Genomic DNA, 18955 nt, shown 5'->3' on the forward strand with positions numbered 1-18955 from the left:
CAATTAACAAAGCACAAAGGGAGAGAGCTCTGGAGATAAAAAACAAAAACAAAAACAAAAACAAAAAAAAACAAAAAAAAACAAACCTAGGGAAGAGATCAGGAGTCATAGATGCAAGCATCACCAACAGGATACAAGAGATAGAAAACAGAATCTCAGGGGCAGAAGATACCTCAGAAAACATCGACACAACCATCAAAGATGATGTAAAATGCAAAAAGCTCCTAGCCCAAAACATCCAGGAAATCGAGGACACAATGAGAAGATCAAACTTAAGAATAATAGGTATAGAAGAAAGTGAAGACTCCCAACTTAAAGGGCCAGTAAATATATTCAACAAAATCATAGAAGAAAACTTCCCTAACCTAAAGAAAGAAATGCCCATAAATATATAAGAAGCCTACAGAACTATAAATAGATTGGACCAGAAGAGAAATTCCTCCCACCACATAATAGTTAAAACACCAAATGCACAAAACAAAGAAAGAATATTAAAAGCAGTAAGGGGAAAAGGTCAAGTGACATATAAAGGCAGACCTATAAGAATTACACCAGACGTCTCACGAGAGAATATGAAAGCCAGAAGATCCTGAACAGATGTCATACAGACCCTAAGAGAACACAAATGCCAGCCCAGGTTACTGTATCCAGCAAAACTCAATTAACATAGATGGAGTAACCAAGATATTCCATGACAAAACCAAATTTACACAATATTTTTCTACAAATCCAGCCCTACAAAGGATAATAGATGGAAAACTCCAACACAAGGAGAGAACTACACCGTACAGAAAGCAAGGATATAATTTCTTGCAATGAAACCAAAAGAGAGACAAACAAACATAATTCCACCTCTAACAACAAAAATAACAGGAAGTGACAATCACTATTCCTTAATATCGCTCAACATCAATGGACTCAATTCCCCAATAAAAAGACATAGACTAACAGACTGGATATGTAAAGAGGACCCAGCATTTTCCTGCATGCAGGAAACACACCTCAGAGACAAAGAGAGACACTACCTCAGAGTAAATGGCTAGAAAACAACTTTCCAAGAAAATGGCCCAAAGAAACAAGCTGGAGTTGCCATTTTAATATGAAATAAAATTGACTTTCAGCCAAAAGTCATTAAAAAAGATAAGGAAGGACACTTCATATTCATCAAAGGAAAAATCCACCAAGATGAACGTTCAATCCTAAATATCTATGCTCTAAATGCAAGGGTACCTACATTCATAAAAGAAAACTTATTAAAGCTTAAAGCATACATTGCACCTCACACGATAATAGTAGAAGATTTCAACACCCCACTCTCATCACTGGATAGATCATGGAAACAGATTAAACAGAGACATAGAGAAACTAACATAAGTCATGAAATAAAGGGATTTAACAGATATTTATAGAACATTCAATCCTAATCAAAAGGATATACCTTCTTCTTAATAATTGAGCAAATTCATTCTTTGGAGCCACAATTATTCTTATACCGAAACCACACAAAGACTCAACAAAGAAAGAGAACTTTATGAATATTGACGCAAAAATACTCAAATAAAATTCTTGCAAATAGATTCCAAGAACACATCAAAACAATCATCCATCATGATCAAGTAGGTTTCATCCCAGGGATGCAGGGATGGTTTAATATATGAAAATCTATCAATGTAATCCACTATATAAACAAACTCAAATGTAAGAACCACATGATCATTTCATTAGATGCTGAGAAATCATTTGACAAAATTCAATACTCCCTCATGATAAAAGTCCTGCAAAGATCAGGAATTCAAAGTCCATACCCAGACACAGTAAAAGCAATATACAGCAAACCAGTAGCTAACATTAAACTAAATGGAGAGAAACTTGAAGTAATCCCACAAAAATCAGGGACTAGACAAGGCTGCCCACTCTCTCCATACTTACTCAATATCATACTCGAAGTCCTAGCCAGAGCAATCAGATAGCGAAAGGAAGTCAAAGGGATACAAATTGAAAGGGGAGAAATCAAAATATCACTATTTTCAGATGATATGATAGTATACTTAAATGACCCCAAAAGATCCACCAGAGAACTACTTAACCTGATACACAACTTCAGCAAAGTGTTGGGGTATAAAATTAACTCATACAAATCAGTAACCTTCATCTACTCAAAATGTAAACAGGCTGATAAAGAAATTAAGGAAATGACACCCTTCACAATAGTCCCAAATAATATAAAATATCTTGGTGTGACTCTAAGCAAGCGAATGAAAGATCTGTATGACAAGAACTTCAAGTCTCTGAAGAAAGAAATTAAGGAAGATCTAAGGAGATGGAAAGATCTTCCATGCTCATGGATGGGCAGGATTAATATGGTATAGATAGCCATTTTGCCAAAAACAATCTACAGATTCAATGCAATCCCCATCAAAATTCCAACCCAATTCTTCATAGAGTTAGACAGAACAATTTGCAAATTCATCTGGAATAACAAAAAGACCCAGGATAGCTAAAACTATCCTCAACAATAAGAAGACTTCTGGGGGAATCACTATCCCTGAACTCAAGCAGTATTACAGAGCAATAGTGATAAAAACTGTATGGTATTGGTACAGAGACAGACAGATAGACCAGTGGAATAGAACTGAAGACCCAGAAATGAACCTACACACCTATGGTCACTTGATTTTTGACAAAGGAGCCAAAACCATCCAATGGAAAAAAGAGCATTTTCAGCAAATGGTGCTGGTTCAACTGGAGGTCAACATGTAGAAGAATGCAGATCGATCCATGCTTATCACCCTGTACAAAGCTTAAGTCCAAGTGGATCAAGGACCTCCACATCAAACCAGATACACTCAAACTAATAGAAGAAAAAGTGGGGAAGAATCTCGAACACATGGGCACTGGAGAAAAACACCAATGGCTTATGTTTTGTTTCCTGAACAAAACACCAATGGCTTATACTCAAGATCAAGAATCGACAAATGGGATCTCATAAAACTGCAAAGCTTCTGTAAGGCAAAGGACACTGTTGTTAGGACAAAATGGCAACTAACAGAGTAGGAAAAGATCTTTACCAGTCCTCCAACTGATAGAGGCCTTATATCCAAAATATACAAAGAACTCAAGAAGTTAGACCGCAGGGAGACAAATAACCCTATTAAAAAATGGGGTTCAGAGATAAACCAAGAATTCAAAGTCAGGAATGCCGAATGGCTGAGAAACACCTAAAGAAATGTTCAACATCTTTAGTCATAAGGGAAATGCAAATCAAAACAACCCTGAGATTTCACCTCACACCAGTCAGAATGGCTAAGATCAAAAACTCAGGTTACAGCAGATGCTGGCAAGGATGTGGAGAAAGAGGAACACTCCTCCATTGTTGGTGGGATTGCAGACTGGTAAAACCATTCTGGAAATCAGTCTGGAGGTTCCTCAGAAAATTGGACATTGAACTACCTGAGGACCCAGCTAACCCTCTCTTGGGCATATACCCAAAAGATGCCCCAACATATAAAAAAGACACATGCTCCACTATGTTCATCGCAGCCTTATTTATAATAGCCAGAAGCTGGAAAGAACCCAGATGCCCCTCAACAGAGAAATGGATACAGAAAATGTGGTACATCTACACAATGGAATACTACTCAGCTATCAAAAACAATGACTTTATGAAATTCATAGGCAAATGGATGGAACTGGAAAACATCATCCTGAGTGAGGTAACCCAATCATAGAAAAACACACATGGTATGCACTCATTGATAAGTGGATATTAGCCCAAATGCTCAAATTACCCTAGATGCACAGAACACGTGAAGGATGTGAAGGTCAAGAAGGATGACCAAAATTCGAATGCTTCACTCCTTCTTTAAAAGGGGAACAAGAATATCCCTGGGAGGGAATAAGGAGGCAAAATTTAGAACAGAGGCTGAAGGAACGCCCATTCAGAGCCTGTCCCACATGTGGCCCATACATATACAGCCACCAAACTAGATAAGATGGATGAAGCAAAGAAGTGCAGGCTGCAAGGAAGTGGATGTAGATCTCTCCTGAGAGACACAGCCAGAATATGGCAAATATATAGGCGAATGCCAGCAGCAAACCACTGAACTGAGAATGGGATCCCTGTTGAAGGAATCAGAGAAAGGACTGGAAGAGCTTGAAGGGGCTTGAGACCCCATATGAATAACAATGCCAACGAACCAGAACTTCCAAGGACTAAGCCACTACCCAAAGACTATACATGGACTGACCCTGGGCTCCAACTGCATGGGTAGCAATGAATAGCCTAGTAAGATCACCAGTGGAAGGGGAAGCCCTGGGTCCTGCCAAGACTGAACCCCCAGTGAATGTGATTGTTGGGGGGAGGGCAGTAATGGGGGCAGGATGGGGAGGGGAATACCCATATAGAAGGGGAGGGTCAGGGGCTAGGGGGATGTTGGCCTGGAAACCGGGAAAGGGAATAACAATTGAAATGTAAATAAGAAATACCCACGTTAATAAAGATGGGGGAAAAAATATCCTGAGTGAGGTAACTCAGTCACAGAAAAACACACTTGGTATGCACTCATTGATAAGTGGATATTAGCCAAAAAGCTTGACTTACCCAAGATGCAATCCACAGACCACAGGAACCTCAAGAAGGACGACCAAAATAGAGATGCTCCCATTCCTTAAAAGGGGAAAAAATATCCATAGGAGGGGATATGGAAGCAAAGTTTAGAGCAGTGACTGAAGGAATGGCCATTCAGAGCCTTCCCCCACATGTGGCCCATATATATGCAGCCACCAAAACTAGATAAGATAGATGAAGCTAAAAAATGCGTGCTGAAAGAGACCGGATACAGATCTCTCCTGAGAGACACATCCAGAGCATGTCCAATGCAGAGGTCAATGTTAGCAGCAAACCACCAAACTGAGAACAGGACCCCCTTGGGGGGAATTAGAGGAAGTATTGAAAGAGTTGAAGGAGCTCGCAACCCCATAAAAACAACAATGCCAACCAAACAGAGCTTCCAGGGACTAAACCACTACTGAAAGACTACACATGGACTGACCCAGGGCTCCAACTGCATATGTAGCAGAGAATAGCCTTGTTGGGGCACCAGTGGAAGGGGAAGACCTTGGTCCTGCCAAGGTTGGAGCTTCAGTGTAGGGGAATATGGGGGTGGGCAGTAAATAGGATGTATAGGGGGAATACCTGTATGGGGGAGGGTGAGGGTAGGTAATGGGGACTTATGGACAGGAAATCAGTAAGGGGAATAACATTTGAAATGTAAGTAAAGAAATATAGCTAATAAAAAATTAAAAAATAAAGAAATACAGGACAACACAAGTAAACAAGTAGAAGCCCTTAAAGAGGAAACACAAAAATCCCTTAAAGAATTACAGGAAAACACAACCCAACAGGTGAAGGGATTGAACAAAACTGTCTAGGATTTAAAAATGGAAACAGAAACAATAAACAAAGCACAAAGGGAGGGAACTCGGGAGATAGAAAACCTAGGGAAGAGATCCGGAGTCATAGATGCAAGGATCACCAACAGGATACAAGAGATAGAAGAGAGAATCTCAGGGGCAGAAGATACTACAGAAAACATTGACACAACCATCCAAATGATGTAAAATGCAAAAAGTTCCTAGCCCAAAACATCCAGGAAATCCAGGACACAATAAGAAGATCAAACCTAAGGATAATAGGTATAGAAGAGAGTGAAGACTCCCAACTTAAAGGGCCAGTAAAATATTGAACAAAATTATAGCAGAAACTTCAATAACCTAAAGAAAGAGATGCTCATAAACATACAAGAAGCCTACAGAACTCCAAATAGATTGGACCAGAAAAGAAATTCCTCCCATCACACAATAGTCAAAACACCAAATGCACAAAACAAAGAAAGAATATTAAAAGCAGTAAGGGAAAACAGTCAAGTGACATATAAAGGCAGACCTATAAGAATTATATCAGACTTCTCACCAGAGTCCATGAAGGCCAGAAGATCCTGGACAGATGTCATACAGACCCTAAGAGAACACAAATGCCAGCCCAGGATAGTGTACCCGGCAAAACTCAATTAACATAGATGGAGAAACCAAGATATTCCATGACAAAACCAAATTTACACAATATTTTTCTATGATTCCAGTCCTACAAAGGATAAGAGATGGAAAACTTCAAGAGAAGGAGGGAAACGACACCTTAGAAAAAGCAAGAAAGTAATCTCCTTGCAGTGAAATCAAAAGAAGAGAGACACACAAACATAATTCCGCCTGTAAAACTGAAAATAACAGGAAGGAACAATCACTAATATCTCCCAACATCGATGCACTCAGTTCCCCATTAAAAAGACATAGACTAACACACTGGAAATGTAAAGAGCACCCAACATTTTGCTGAATACAGGAAACACACTTCAGAGACAAAGACAGATATTGCCTAAGTGTAAAAGGGTGGAAAACAACTTTCTATGCAAAGGGTCTAAAGAAATAAGCTGGAGTAGTTATTCTAATATCGAATAAAATTGACTTTCAACCAAAAGTCATCAAGAAAGATAAGGAAGGAGACTTCATATTCATCAAAGGAAAAATCCACCAAGATAACTCTCAATCCTAAATATCTATGCTCCAAATGTAAGGGCATCAACCTTCATAAAAGAAACCTTACTAAAGCTCAAATCACACATTGCACCTCACACGATAATAGTAGGAGATTTCAATACCCCACTCTCATCAATGGACAGATCATAGAACCAGAAATTAAACAGAGACATAAACTAACAAAAGGTATGAACCAAATGGACTTAACAGATATTTATGGGACATTCCATCCTAAAATAAAAGGATATAATTTCTTCTCAGCACTAATGGTACCTTCTCCAAAATTGACCATATAATGAGTCATAAAACAGGCCTCAACAGATACAGGAAGATAGAAATAATCCCATGCGTGCTATCAGATCACCATGGACTAAGAATGGTCTTCAATAATAACAATAACGACAGAAGGCTCACATATTCATGGAAGTTAAACAATGTTCTACTTGGCCAAGGGAGAAAAAAAATTAAAAACTTCTTAGAATTTAATGAAAATGAAGGTACAACATACCCAAACTTATAAAACATAAAGAAAGCAGTTCTAAGAGGAAAATTCATAGCTCTGAGTGCCTGGAAAAAGAAACAGGAGAGAGCATACATTAGCAGCTTGACAGCACACCTAAAAGCTCTACAACAAAAGGAAGCAAATATACCCAAAGGGAGTAGAAGGCAGAAAATATGCAAACTCAGGGCTGAAATCAACCAAGTCGAAACAAAAAGGACTATACAAAGAATCAACAAAACCAGGCACTGGTTCTTTGAGAAAATTAACCCTTAGCCAGACTAACCAGAGTGTACAGAGAGTGTACCCAAATTAACAAAATCAGAAATGAAAAGGGAGACATAACAACAGAATCTGAGGAAATTCAAAAGATCATCAGAACCTACTACAAAAGCCTATTCAATAAAACTGGAAAATCTGGAGGAAATGGACAATTTTCTAGACAGAAAGTTAAATCAGGAACAGATAAACCATCTAAAAAAGACATAGAAGCAGTTCTTAAAAGTCTCCAAACCAGGGGTTGGGGATTTAGCTCAGCGGTAGAGCGCTTGCCTAGCGAGCACAAGGCCCTAGGTTCGGTCCCCAGCTCCAGAAAAAAAAAAAAAGTCTCCAAACCAAAAGGATCCCAATCCCAGATGAGTTTAGTGCAGAATTCTTTCAGACCTTCATAGAAGACCTCATACTAATACTGTCCAACGCATTCTACAAAATAGAAACAGACGGAGCACTACCAAATTCCTTCTATGAAGGCATAATTACTCTTATACCTAAACCACACAAAGACCCAACAAAGAAAGAGAACTTCAGATCAATTTCCCTTATGAATATCGATGTAAAATACTCAATGAAATTCTTTCAATTGGAATTCAAGAACCCATCAAAATGATCATCCATCATGATCAAGTAGGCTTCATCCCAGGGATTCAGGGATGGTTTAATATATGAAAATCTATCAATGTAATCCACTATATAAACAAACTCAAACGTAAGAACCACATGATCATTTCATTAGATGCTGAGAAATCATTTGTCAAAATTCAATACTCCCTCATGATAAAAGTCCTGCAAAGATCAGGAATTCAAAGTCCATACCCAGACACAGTAAAAGCAATATACAGCAAACCAGTAGCTAACATTAAACTAAATGGAGAGAAACTTGAAGCAATCAAGTTTGCTGCCCACTCTCTCCCTACTTATTCAATATAGTTCTCAAAGTCCTATCCAGAGCAATCAGACAAAAAAAGGAGGTCAAAGGGATACAAATGGGAAAGAAAGAAGTCAAAATATCACTATTTTCAGATGATATGATAGTATATTTAAGTGACACTGAAAGTTCCACCAGAGAACTACTAAGCCTGATAGACAACTTCAGCAAATTGGCTGGGTATAAAATTAACTCAAATAAATCAGTAGCCTTCCTCTACTCAAAGGATAAACAGGCTGAGAAAGATATTAGGGAAATGATACCCTTCACAATAATTCCAAATCATATAAAACACCTCAGTGTGACTCTAACCAAGCAAGTGAAAGATCTGTATGACAAGAACTTCAAGTTTCTGAAGAAAGAAATTAAGGAAGATCTCAGAAGATGGAAAGACCTCCCATGCTCATGGATTGGCACCATTAATATAGTAAAAATGGCCATTTTACCAAGAGCAGTCTACAGGTTCTATGCAATCCCTATCAAAAGTCCAACTCAATTCTTCTAGAGATAGAAAGAGCAACATGCAAATTCATTTGGAATAACAAAAAACCCAGGATACTGAAAACTATAATCAACAATAAAAGAACTTCTTGGGGGAATCACCATCCCTGACTTCAAGCAGTATTACAGAGCAATAGTGATAAAAACTGTATGGTATTGGTACACAGACAGGCAGATAGATCAGTAGAATAGAATTAAAGACTCAAAAATGAACCCACACACCTATGGTCACTTGATCTTTGACAAAGAAGCTAAAACCATCCAATGGAAAAAAGATAGCATTTTCAACAAATGGTGCTGGTTCAACTGGAGGTCAACATGTAGAAGAATGCAAATTGATCCATTCTTTTTGCCCTGTACAAAGCTTAAGTCCAAGTGGATCAAGCACCTCTACATCAAATCAGATACACTCAAAGTAATAGAAGAAAAAGTGGGGAAGACTCTCGAACATATGGGCACTGGGGAAAATTTACTGAACAAAACACCAATGGCTTATACTCAAAGATCAAGAATCAACAAATAGAACTTCATAAAACTGCAAAGCTTCTGTAAGGCAAAGGGCACTGTCATTAGGACAAAAGAGCAACCAACAGATTAGGAAAAGATCTTTACCAATCCTGCACTCGATTGAGGGCTAATATCCAAAATATATATAAAAAAAAACCTCAAGAAATTAGACTCCAGAGAGCCAAATAGCCCTATTAAAAAATGGAGTACAGAGCTTAACAAAGACTTCTCAGCTGAGGAGTATCGAATGGCTGATAAGTACCTAAAGAAATGTTCAATATCCTTAGTCATCAGGGAAATGCAAATCAAAACAACCCTGATTTTCCACCTCACACCAGTCAGAATGGATAAGATAAAATACTCAGGCGACAGCAAATGCTGGTGAGGATGTGGAGAAAGAGGAACACTCCTCCATTGTTGGTGGGATTGCAAACTGGTACAACCATTCTGGAAATCAGTCTGGAGGTTCCTCGGAAAATTGGACATTGCACTACCTGAGGACCCAACTAGACCTCTTTTGGGCATATACCCAAAAGATGCTCCAACATACAACTAAGACACATGCTCCACTATGTTCATAGCAGCCTTATTTATAATAGCCAGAAGCTGGAAAGAACCCAGATGCACTTCAACAGAGGAATGGTTCAAAAAATGTGGTACATCTACACAATGGAATACTACTCAGCTATCAAAAACAATGACTTCATGAAATTCATAGGCAAATGGAATGAACTAGAAAATATCCTGAGTGAGGTAACCCAATCACAGAAAAAGACACACAGTATACACTCACTGATTCATGGATATTAGCCCAAAAGCTCGAATTACCCAATATTCAATCCATGGACCACATGGAGCTCAAGAAGAAGGATGACCAAAATGTGGGTGCTTCACTGCTTCTTAAAAGGGGGATCAAAAATATTCATAGGAGAGGATACATAGGCAAAGTTTAGAGCAGAGACTGAAGGCATGGCCATTCAGAGCCTGCCACACATGTGGCCCATTTATATACAGCCACCAAAACTAGATCAGATTGACGAAGCTAAGAAGTGCATGCTGACAGGAACTGGATATAGATCTCTCCTGAGAGACACAGCCACATGTCAAATATAGACACGCTAGCAGCAAAGCACTTAACTGAGAACGTGACTCCCATTGGAGGAGTTAGAGAAAGGACTGAAAAAGCTGAAGGGACTTGCAACCCCATAAGAACAACAATGCCAACCAACCAGAGCTTCCAGGGACCAAACCATTACCCAAAGACGACACATGGACAGACCCATGACTCTAACTGCATTTGTAGCAGAGGATGGCCTTGCTGGACAGCAGTGGAAGGAGAAGCCCTTGGTCCTGCCTAGGTTCGAACCCCAGTGTAGGGGAATGCTGGGGGTGGGGGGAGTAGGAAAGGGGAGTGGATGGGGAGGGGAAACACCCTTATAAAAGAATGGAAGGGGGAAGGGATAGGGGGCTTATGGACAGGAAACCGGGAAAGGGAATAACATTTGAATTTTATATAAAGCAATATCCAAAAAAAAGAATTAGATTAACATTTGAACTAGTAAATTATAAATGAGACTGTTCTCCTTAATGTTCAAGGCATCATACAAGTGGACTTAGGCAGAAACTGAGCAAAAGAATGACTTCTCCATAGCAAAAAGAAGTTTTGCCAAGATAATATTTAGACTTCCACTACAGATTTTACATTTCCCAGTAAGCCTAACTGCCTATGCCAATGTCCTAAAGCAAACTGTCTAACACAAGGCCAAACAACAAAAGGCAGAACCATGATACAGAGCAAGACCTTAGCAATCAATATATGGTGGCCTCATGAGCCTGAGGGAGGAGATTCCTGAATTCAAGCCCAGTCTGGGACAGAGCAAGACCCTGTCAAACAAACAAACATAACTGATGGGCTAATTAACTAAAATTCCACCATTGTAAACCACAACTGGTGAGGTTTTCACCCAAGTATGTGCCTGCTGGAGAATATCCTTTTAGCTTGTTTCTCTAAAACCAAAGCCGTACCACAGTTATATTGTTTTCCTTCTTAGGGATCCATTCCCAGTCTAAACAATGCTTGAATCTAGATGTCACCAAACGCTGGGTACGTTATGCTTTTTCCTTTTATAATGATACTTAATTATTAAATCATGAACTAATTTTTGCACTCCTATGTATTGAATCCAAAGTCTAGAACATATGAGGCAAGACTCTGTTACTGAGTCCCCGGAAGTTTGATTTGTGTTAAGTAAAGGATTTAAAACAACAAATAATAGAATATTCTAATGCTCCACAATGAAGGTTATGTAACTTTTCTCAAAGGGTTCTATCTTATTTTAACTTTCCACTTACAGTGCTTTGTAGCTTCTGTTCTGATGTCTGAATTGCCAGCACCAATGATGGCATGCATTGGAGCCATAGTGAAGTAAAATAAAGTACAGCAATATGAAACAGCCAATCTGAAACAAAGATGGCTGCCAAATTATGTAGGAGGGATATGCTAGAGAAAGAGACAGAGCAGAATGAAATGTTTTACTTACTGTCTATTGCTCTACAGGGAAATTACCAAGGCAATTTAAGAAGAGAAAGCATTAAATTGGGGGCTTGCTAAAGTTTTAGAGTTTGGTTGGGAACATGGCAGCCTGCTAGCAGGTGCAGCAGTAGCTCTGATTCACAAGTTCTTGACAGAGAGAGATGGTGTCTTGGGGATGGTATGGGTTTTTGAAACCTCAAAGCTCAGCCTCAGTGCCACACCTCTTCCATGAAGGACACCTCCTTATAGAGGACTGGAATACAGGTACTGCTTTAGTATACACATTAAATCCCAAACAATGAAGGTAAAGTTAGTTTGTAGAAGGAAGCACCCATGTTTGACAGTGATGTCTAATTAAGAGGCAAAGAGATGAATCAGAGAAAGATTTGACAGTATAGGATATGCCCAACTCTTATGAGAAAAGAGAGAATAGAGCAGCTACTTAAGAGGGAGCAGGGTAAAGAAAGATTAAGGAGGCAATTTTACCAGGAAAATTGTAGAGAGACAAGTTACAGGCAGAGAACAAGACATAGGTGAAGACAATGAGTCAGAGAATTATAAAGTGCCAGAATATTAGAACATAATGCCAAGGTCAGTATGAGGCCAACCAGAGCAATTCAGTCAGAATCTGAATGCTAGTTGGAATCAGTCAGCCAGAAGAGGTGTTTGAGCCAGGACAGCTGAGTTGAATCAGCCACCCAGAGATGAGAAAGAGCTAGAAAGAGCGACGTTATTCAGTAGTAAGTCTCAAAGGCTGAAAACATTCTAGGCTTAGATAAGATTGTACCAATGCTAGAAGCTTCCAGGACTAGGCCTAGGTAAGCAGAAAGAGGCATTAAATCTCTGAGATGACAATTACTTCAGACTATTAGCTAGTTTTACACCTCCCAATTATTCCTAAACATTCTACCAACTGGAAACCAAACATTTAAACATCTGAGCCTGTGGGGGCCATTTTATTCAAACCACCACAGCATGCTTTATCATGCTCCTCAGAATGGCAAACAATTTAAAAGCCATAGACTGTTTGTTTCTAGAATTTTCTATTGAATATTTCCAACTATCGTTGTCTCAAGTACCTGAAACCATGGGAAGTGATACTTTTGATTAGAGGTGATTGCTGCATCTTTTCTTTTTGTCTTTTTTTTTTTCTTTTCTCGGAGCTGAGGACCGAACCCAGGGCCTTGCGCTTGCTAGGCAAGAGATCTACCACTGAGCTAAATCCCCAACCCCTGCATCTTTTCTTAAAGTCCCCTAAAAACTCCACCTAAGGATTAGCTCCTGCTTAAGTAGAGAGGAATGAATAATGACACAGGGAGGGGAAGCTGAGAAGTCTCTGTCGTCATATTTTTAAGATTTCCTCTTTCATGTTACTATTCTGCTGAGCCTTGGAGACAGGGCACACCTTACTGCAAGCCCCAGTGCCTTAGACACTCCCATGGATGTGTGATGTCACTATGGAGTTTCCCCAGCCTGTAATGGCAATCCTGCTGCCAGCCACTCCTGACAAGGACTCCACTAACCTGGACCCTCCACACAGTGCTTCTGCTTCTTGAGGTACTAACCTTGGGACTAAAGTTCCTAGGAGCCAATGCAGTAACAAAGCAACTAGACTTTAAAATTGAGAAGATTTGAAATATGAACAAAATTAAGAGTATCAATCTCCAGATTCATTCTGCACAAAGAAATGAGTGATCTCATGGAAAAACAAAACATTACTTATAGTCAGGTATGGTGGTGCACACTCAATCCCAGAACTCAGGAGGCAGAGGCACCACCAACCAACAAAACTAACAAATCAATACAGAACCATAATTTTAAAAAGTGAAATCCCAACTCTAATGTCTCCCTCATGAAATTATTCTCAAAACCCTAGGTAGGTTTAGGCGTCTTCTAAATGTTTGCATACGGGTAGGCAGCTACCTTGTAGCTAGCTCTGTGTCTTTCTGAGATCAGGAACTAGATGACATATTTGTATTCCAGCATCAAGACGGACTTATTATATAGATGTTTAATAATCAGGGAATGAGTTTTTAAAACAATTAAGATAGCAACACAAAGAGTAATGATAATGTTGGTATTTAATCCACAGCAATTAGACAGATGTGAGCTGACAGATTCTTGGGTTACTTTCTGAGGTACTTGTAGGCAGCTGACAGACCCCAACCTCCATCCTGAATGTCAGAGAAGCCTGTCAGTTTTACAACACCTCTTTTCACTGTTGTCCGTAGTAGACGGTAAGTATGTTTTTTTCCCAACTGAATTATAAGAATGGGTGGTTACGATCTTTTTCGAGTAGTGGAGGGATTTTATAGTAAGAACCTCTATAAGCTTTATCTACTTTAAAGGACAATCTTACCAATATATGTAAAGTTCTTGTTACAGCTTGGAACAAGGCAACCACTTAAAAACAATATTGGAATGAATTACTGTTTACCATACCTTTGGGAAGAACCTTCTCTTATAGTCAGATAAAAGTCTGAACTGAATGTAAACAAGTTAAGTTTCACCCCACTTACCTTTCTGCTGAAGATGTGTGGGTAATTGACCAGCTCTCTAAAGCTAGATGGGAACAAAAAGTTACAGGATCAGAGGAAGACACTCAAGCTAAATAAGTTTACATTAGAAAATGAAATTGTAAGCAAAGCAGTGGTGATTAATGCATTTAATCCCAGTACTGGTGAAGGAGGGAGAGACAGTGGTTCTGTATGAGTTTGAAGCCAGCATGGTCTACAGAGGGAGTTCCAGGACAGTCAAGGCTACATAGAGAAACCCTGTTTCAGAAAACCTAAATAAGTAAAGAAAGAAAGAGAGAAAGAAAGAAAGAAAGAGAGAAAGAAAGAAAGAAAGAAGGAAAGAAAGAAAGAAGGAAAGAAAGAAGGAAGGAAAGAAAGAAAGAAGGAAAGAAAGAAAGAAGAAATTGTGTGATATTTACCAAATGTCATGCCTTTTGGGAAACCATCTTCATTCTGCTTCAAGGGAGAAGATAAACATGTTAGAGAAATAGCTATCAAGTTAAATGTTTTTTAAGTAAATTATTCTTATGATGGTTTTTGAAAAATAGGAGAGAGTGATCATTTATTTCTTACCTTCTGAGAACCTGAACTACCATTTTCCCATAGTTCAAGTTTCTTCTTAAAGAACTCACACGTTTTTATGAGAATTATCTCAAAAGCAACTCCTAGGAAAATTATGAATAGGATTGGTATCCAAGCATTGTTAAAGATCCAGTAGTCTAGAAAGTCCCATAATGGGTAGAATGTACTCTCTTCTAGTATAGACTTCAATCTGTTCTTAAAGAAACTAGATGGCTTTGCCATAATGAGTTGGTAGCTCTTTCAGAAGGCATGGACTTCAGAAATCCCTCAAATATAAAAAGCCTTTTTCTCCATCTATCTTATAAACACATGCAAAGTTCTGCCAGAAAAAGAAAAAAAAAAAGACGACAACCACACACACATACACACACACACACACACACACACACACACACACACACACACACACACACAAAACACTTCTGGTGTCATTCAGTGCCTGTGTCCAATTGGTGCAGTGCTTGCTCTGGGCTTGAGAAAGTAAGGTACGTGTCACAGTGGGTGTTTAACTGAGATCACAGCAGCCCTTGCAGTGGCAAAAGGTCATGGGTGAAACGTGTACAGTCCATATATGGTACTAGTGTTGGAAATATGTAGATTATTTATTTATCAGCGCCTTATATGGCCTGTGCTGGCCTGAAACCCCTTTGTAATCTGGGCTGTCTTTGAACTAGAGCACTCCAGCACAGATGTGCACCCCATCTGTTGGCATCATTATGTACTTAGTTTTCTTTCTCTTCTTCCTTCCTTCCTTCCTTCCTTCCTTCCTTCCTTCCTTCCTTCCTTCCTTCCTTCCTTCCTTCCCCTCTCCCTCTTTCTTTCTTTCTTTCTTTCTTTCTTTCTTTCTTTCTTTCTTTCTTTCTTTCTTTCTTTCTTTCTTTCTTTCTTTCTTTCTTTCTTTCTTTCTGAGTTTTCTCCTGTAACACAGGGTACCTTGGAACTCTTCATATAGCCTAAGATGGCCTTGAACTCATGGAAATCCTTTGCCTCCGGCTCCCTAGTAATGGGATTATAGGCATGAGTCATCACAGTCAGCTTTATAATTTTTAATTTAACCAATAATTTTCTATTAATTTAACAAAAGCAGTATAATCCTATACACAATTACTTGACATAGTTGATAATGATATACAGCCACCCAATTAGATAAGATGGATGAAGCAAAGAAGTGCAGGCTGACAGGAACTGGATGTAGATCTCTCCTGAGAGACACAGCCAGAATACAGCAAATACATAGGCAAATGCCAGCAGCAAACCACTGAACTGAGAATGGGACCCCCATTGAAGGAATCAGAGAAAGGACTGGAAGAGCTTGAAGGGGCTCAAGACCCCATATGAACAACAATGCCAACCAACCAGAGCTTCCAGGGACTAAGCCACTACCCAAAGACTATACATGGACTGACCCTGGACTCTAACCTCATCGGTAGCAATGAATATCCTAGTAAGAGCACCAGTGGAAGGGGAAGCCCTTGGTCCTGCCAAGACTGAACCCTCAGTGAAGGTGATTGTTGGGGGGGGAGGGTGGTAATGGAGGGAGGATGGGGAGGGTAACACACATATAGGAAGGGAAGAGGAGGGTTTAGGGGGATGTTGGCCTGGAAACCGGGAAAGGGAATAACAATCGAAATGTAAATAATACTCAAGTTAATAAAAAAAAAGAAAGAAAAAGCATGTAAAATAAAGTTGAAGTTAGAAAAACCATTTAAGGTTCAGTGGTTAAGGGCACCGACTGCTCTTCCACAGGTCCTGAGTTCAAATCCCAGCAACCACATGGTGGCTCACAACCCTCTGTAATGGGATCTTCTGGTGTTTGAAGACACTGGGAGTGTACTCACATATATGTAATAAATAAAATCTTAAAAAACAAAGAAAAACCATTTAATCTAGTAATTTCTCTTCATTTCAGCATTAGTATATTTTGTGCTCCTTGTAGTCAAGAAAACATAGTCCTTTTTTAGAATAAACGTTAACTGACAGGTAGGTGTAACATATAAAAATACTGGATGCTGTAGCTAAGCATGGTGGTACATGTCTTTATTCCCAGTACTTAAGAGGCAGAGAGAGGCAAATCTGTTAGTTCAAGGCATTCTTGGACTATATAGCAAGGTCCAGGATAACTAGGGCTAACAGTAAGGCACTATATCAAACATGAGAACAATAAAAGCAAAACTGGTTTCCTGTGTTAACTCAAATTAAACATATACCACATAGCTTTTTATCTAAGTATGTACTGTTGCCCCTGTGTAGAACATATAATAAATTGTCCCTGTTGAGCCTGCATGGCTTCTTGGAATATTTTAAATTTCTATTTGCTACAAGGTCTGCTTCCAAGTTCACTATTAACAATCTATTCATACATTCAAAACCAAACCTTTGAATGGCTTATTGGTGAATTTTCTTTTGATGTCCTAAAATCAGAATTAAGGGTGGGTCAGAGGCAGATTTAGACTGCTTAGTACTTAATCCAAGTGGGTAGGCCTGGAAGCTCACCAAGCAAACACAAATTAAGTCACAGGATACTGTGAACAACACGATTTTTGATGTGTGGTCTTTTTTCTTTGATGACATAATCAATATTTCTTGGGCTTCATTTATTCAAGGTGAATTGAGGAGTGAAGTATTTATTCTTCTGGAGTGAACTGTTCAGGCCTCCTATGAGTGCATCAGAATTACTGACCTCTTACTTTCTCAGTACTGGGGCTCACAAGAGAAACAATATACTCTAAACAGAGTTGATAGTCTCCTGTCCACTGAGCAAACTCACGATACTTGTGTTTATCTTCAGTTCATTCTGACTTTGGATTTTGACTTTGCAAAGACAGTCCTCTAGAGTATGTGGCAGGGGTTCCGCAGCTCTGAGAAACCTGTAATCACTCTGTTTTCCAAGTATGTCTTCATTGCTTCTTCACCGGCAGTTATTCTTTTTTTTTTTTCAATTTTATTTTTCTTGGATACTTTATGTATTTACATTTCAAATGTTATGCCCTTTCCCCTCTCTCCCACACCCCTCCCTCCGCTTCTATAGGATGCTCCCACTCCCACCCACACACTCCCACCTCTGTGCCCTGGCATTCCCCTACATTAGGGAAACGAGTCTTCACAGGACCAAGGGTTTTTCCTCCCATCGATGCTGGACAATGCTATCCTCTGCTACATGTGTGGCTGGAGCCATGGGTCCCTCCATGTGTACTCATTGGTTGGTGGTCTAATCCCTGGGAGCTCTGGTGGGGTCTGGTTGCTTGATATTGTAGTTCTTCCTATGGTGTTGCAAACCCTTTCAGCTCCTTCAGTCTTTTCTCTAAGATTATATTTTTAAAAGATTTCTTTTCCCTAGATTTTTAAGTCTTTTAGGCTTTTTGGGTGGTAGTGGTGGTGGTAGATTTTATCAGGTAGCAGATAACCTGATTTTTCTTACATTGATTGTAGAAATATTTAATTCGGGCTTGAGGTTTCTATCCTGCCTTTGACTTAAGTTTCCAAATGTATGATACACACAACATTTATATTTACAATAAGCCTTAAACACAAAAGCTGGGCGGATGCAGATGCTACTCTCTATGTTGTTAGAATCTACTTTCCTATTGACAAACCCAAGTTATTCATTTGGGCTGCTTACCTCCCGTTGGCTAGCCCTCAGGGCCATGTTAACCAATGGTGGCCTCTCCTTCTTCCTGTCCTGCAGTTTTTTCCTCCTAGTGGTTCCTCTCCGACCCTAAGCCAAGGAAACCTAAACCTCACCTAGGTCTCTTCTGCCCAATTTCTAACTGTTGGCATCTTTATTTACCAGTCAGAAACAGCCTGGGGACAAGGTCACTCAGCATCTACATGTGGACTCTTATCTCTGGAGAAACCAGTCTTGGAGGCCCAACATTAACATTAGAATACAAGCAACCCACTACACGTGATGGCACATTTCCTCAAATTCTCTTAATATTAAGTAACTCAAAGGGGATTTGTTTTAGTATTGTCATCTGTATGCCATGTTACTAAGTTTTGTGACACTGAAACCTGTAGCAGCT

At 39.3% G+C, this 18955-nt stretch overlaps 1 protein-coding gene across 4 annotated transcripts in view; it reads right to left on the reverse strand.

Annotated features, from left to right (window-relative positions):
• Positions 1-15384, reverse strand: part of Lrtm3 (leucine rich repeat transmembrane protein 3) — a 37236-nt gene extending 21852 nt beyond the window's left edge. The window contains 4 exon segments of one of the 4 annotated variants that reach the window (NM_001447207.1): positions 14355-14397; positions 14771-14804; positions 14925-15293; positions 15345-15384. In NM_001447207.1, the coding sequence (NP_001434136.1) occupies positions 14355-14397; positions 14771-14804; positions 14925-15155 (308 nt within the window). In that variant the 5' untranslated portion in view covers positions 15156-15293; positions 15345-15384. 4 annotated transcript variants of the gene reach the window in all.
• Between the last annotated feature and the right edge of the window lie 3571 nt (positions 15385-18955).

Source organism: Rattus norvegicus, chromosome 9, assembly GCF_021556685.1.
Source record: "Rattus norvegicus strain SHRSP/BbbUtx chromosome 9, alternate assembly SHRSP_T2T, whole genome shotgun sequence".
Classification (NCBI taxonomy): Eukaryota; Metazoa; Chordata; class Mammalia; order Rodentia; family Muridae; genus Rattus; species Rattus norvegicus.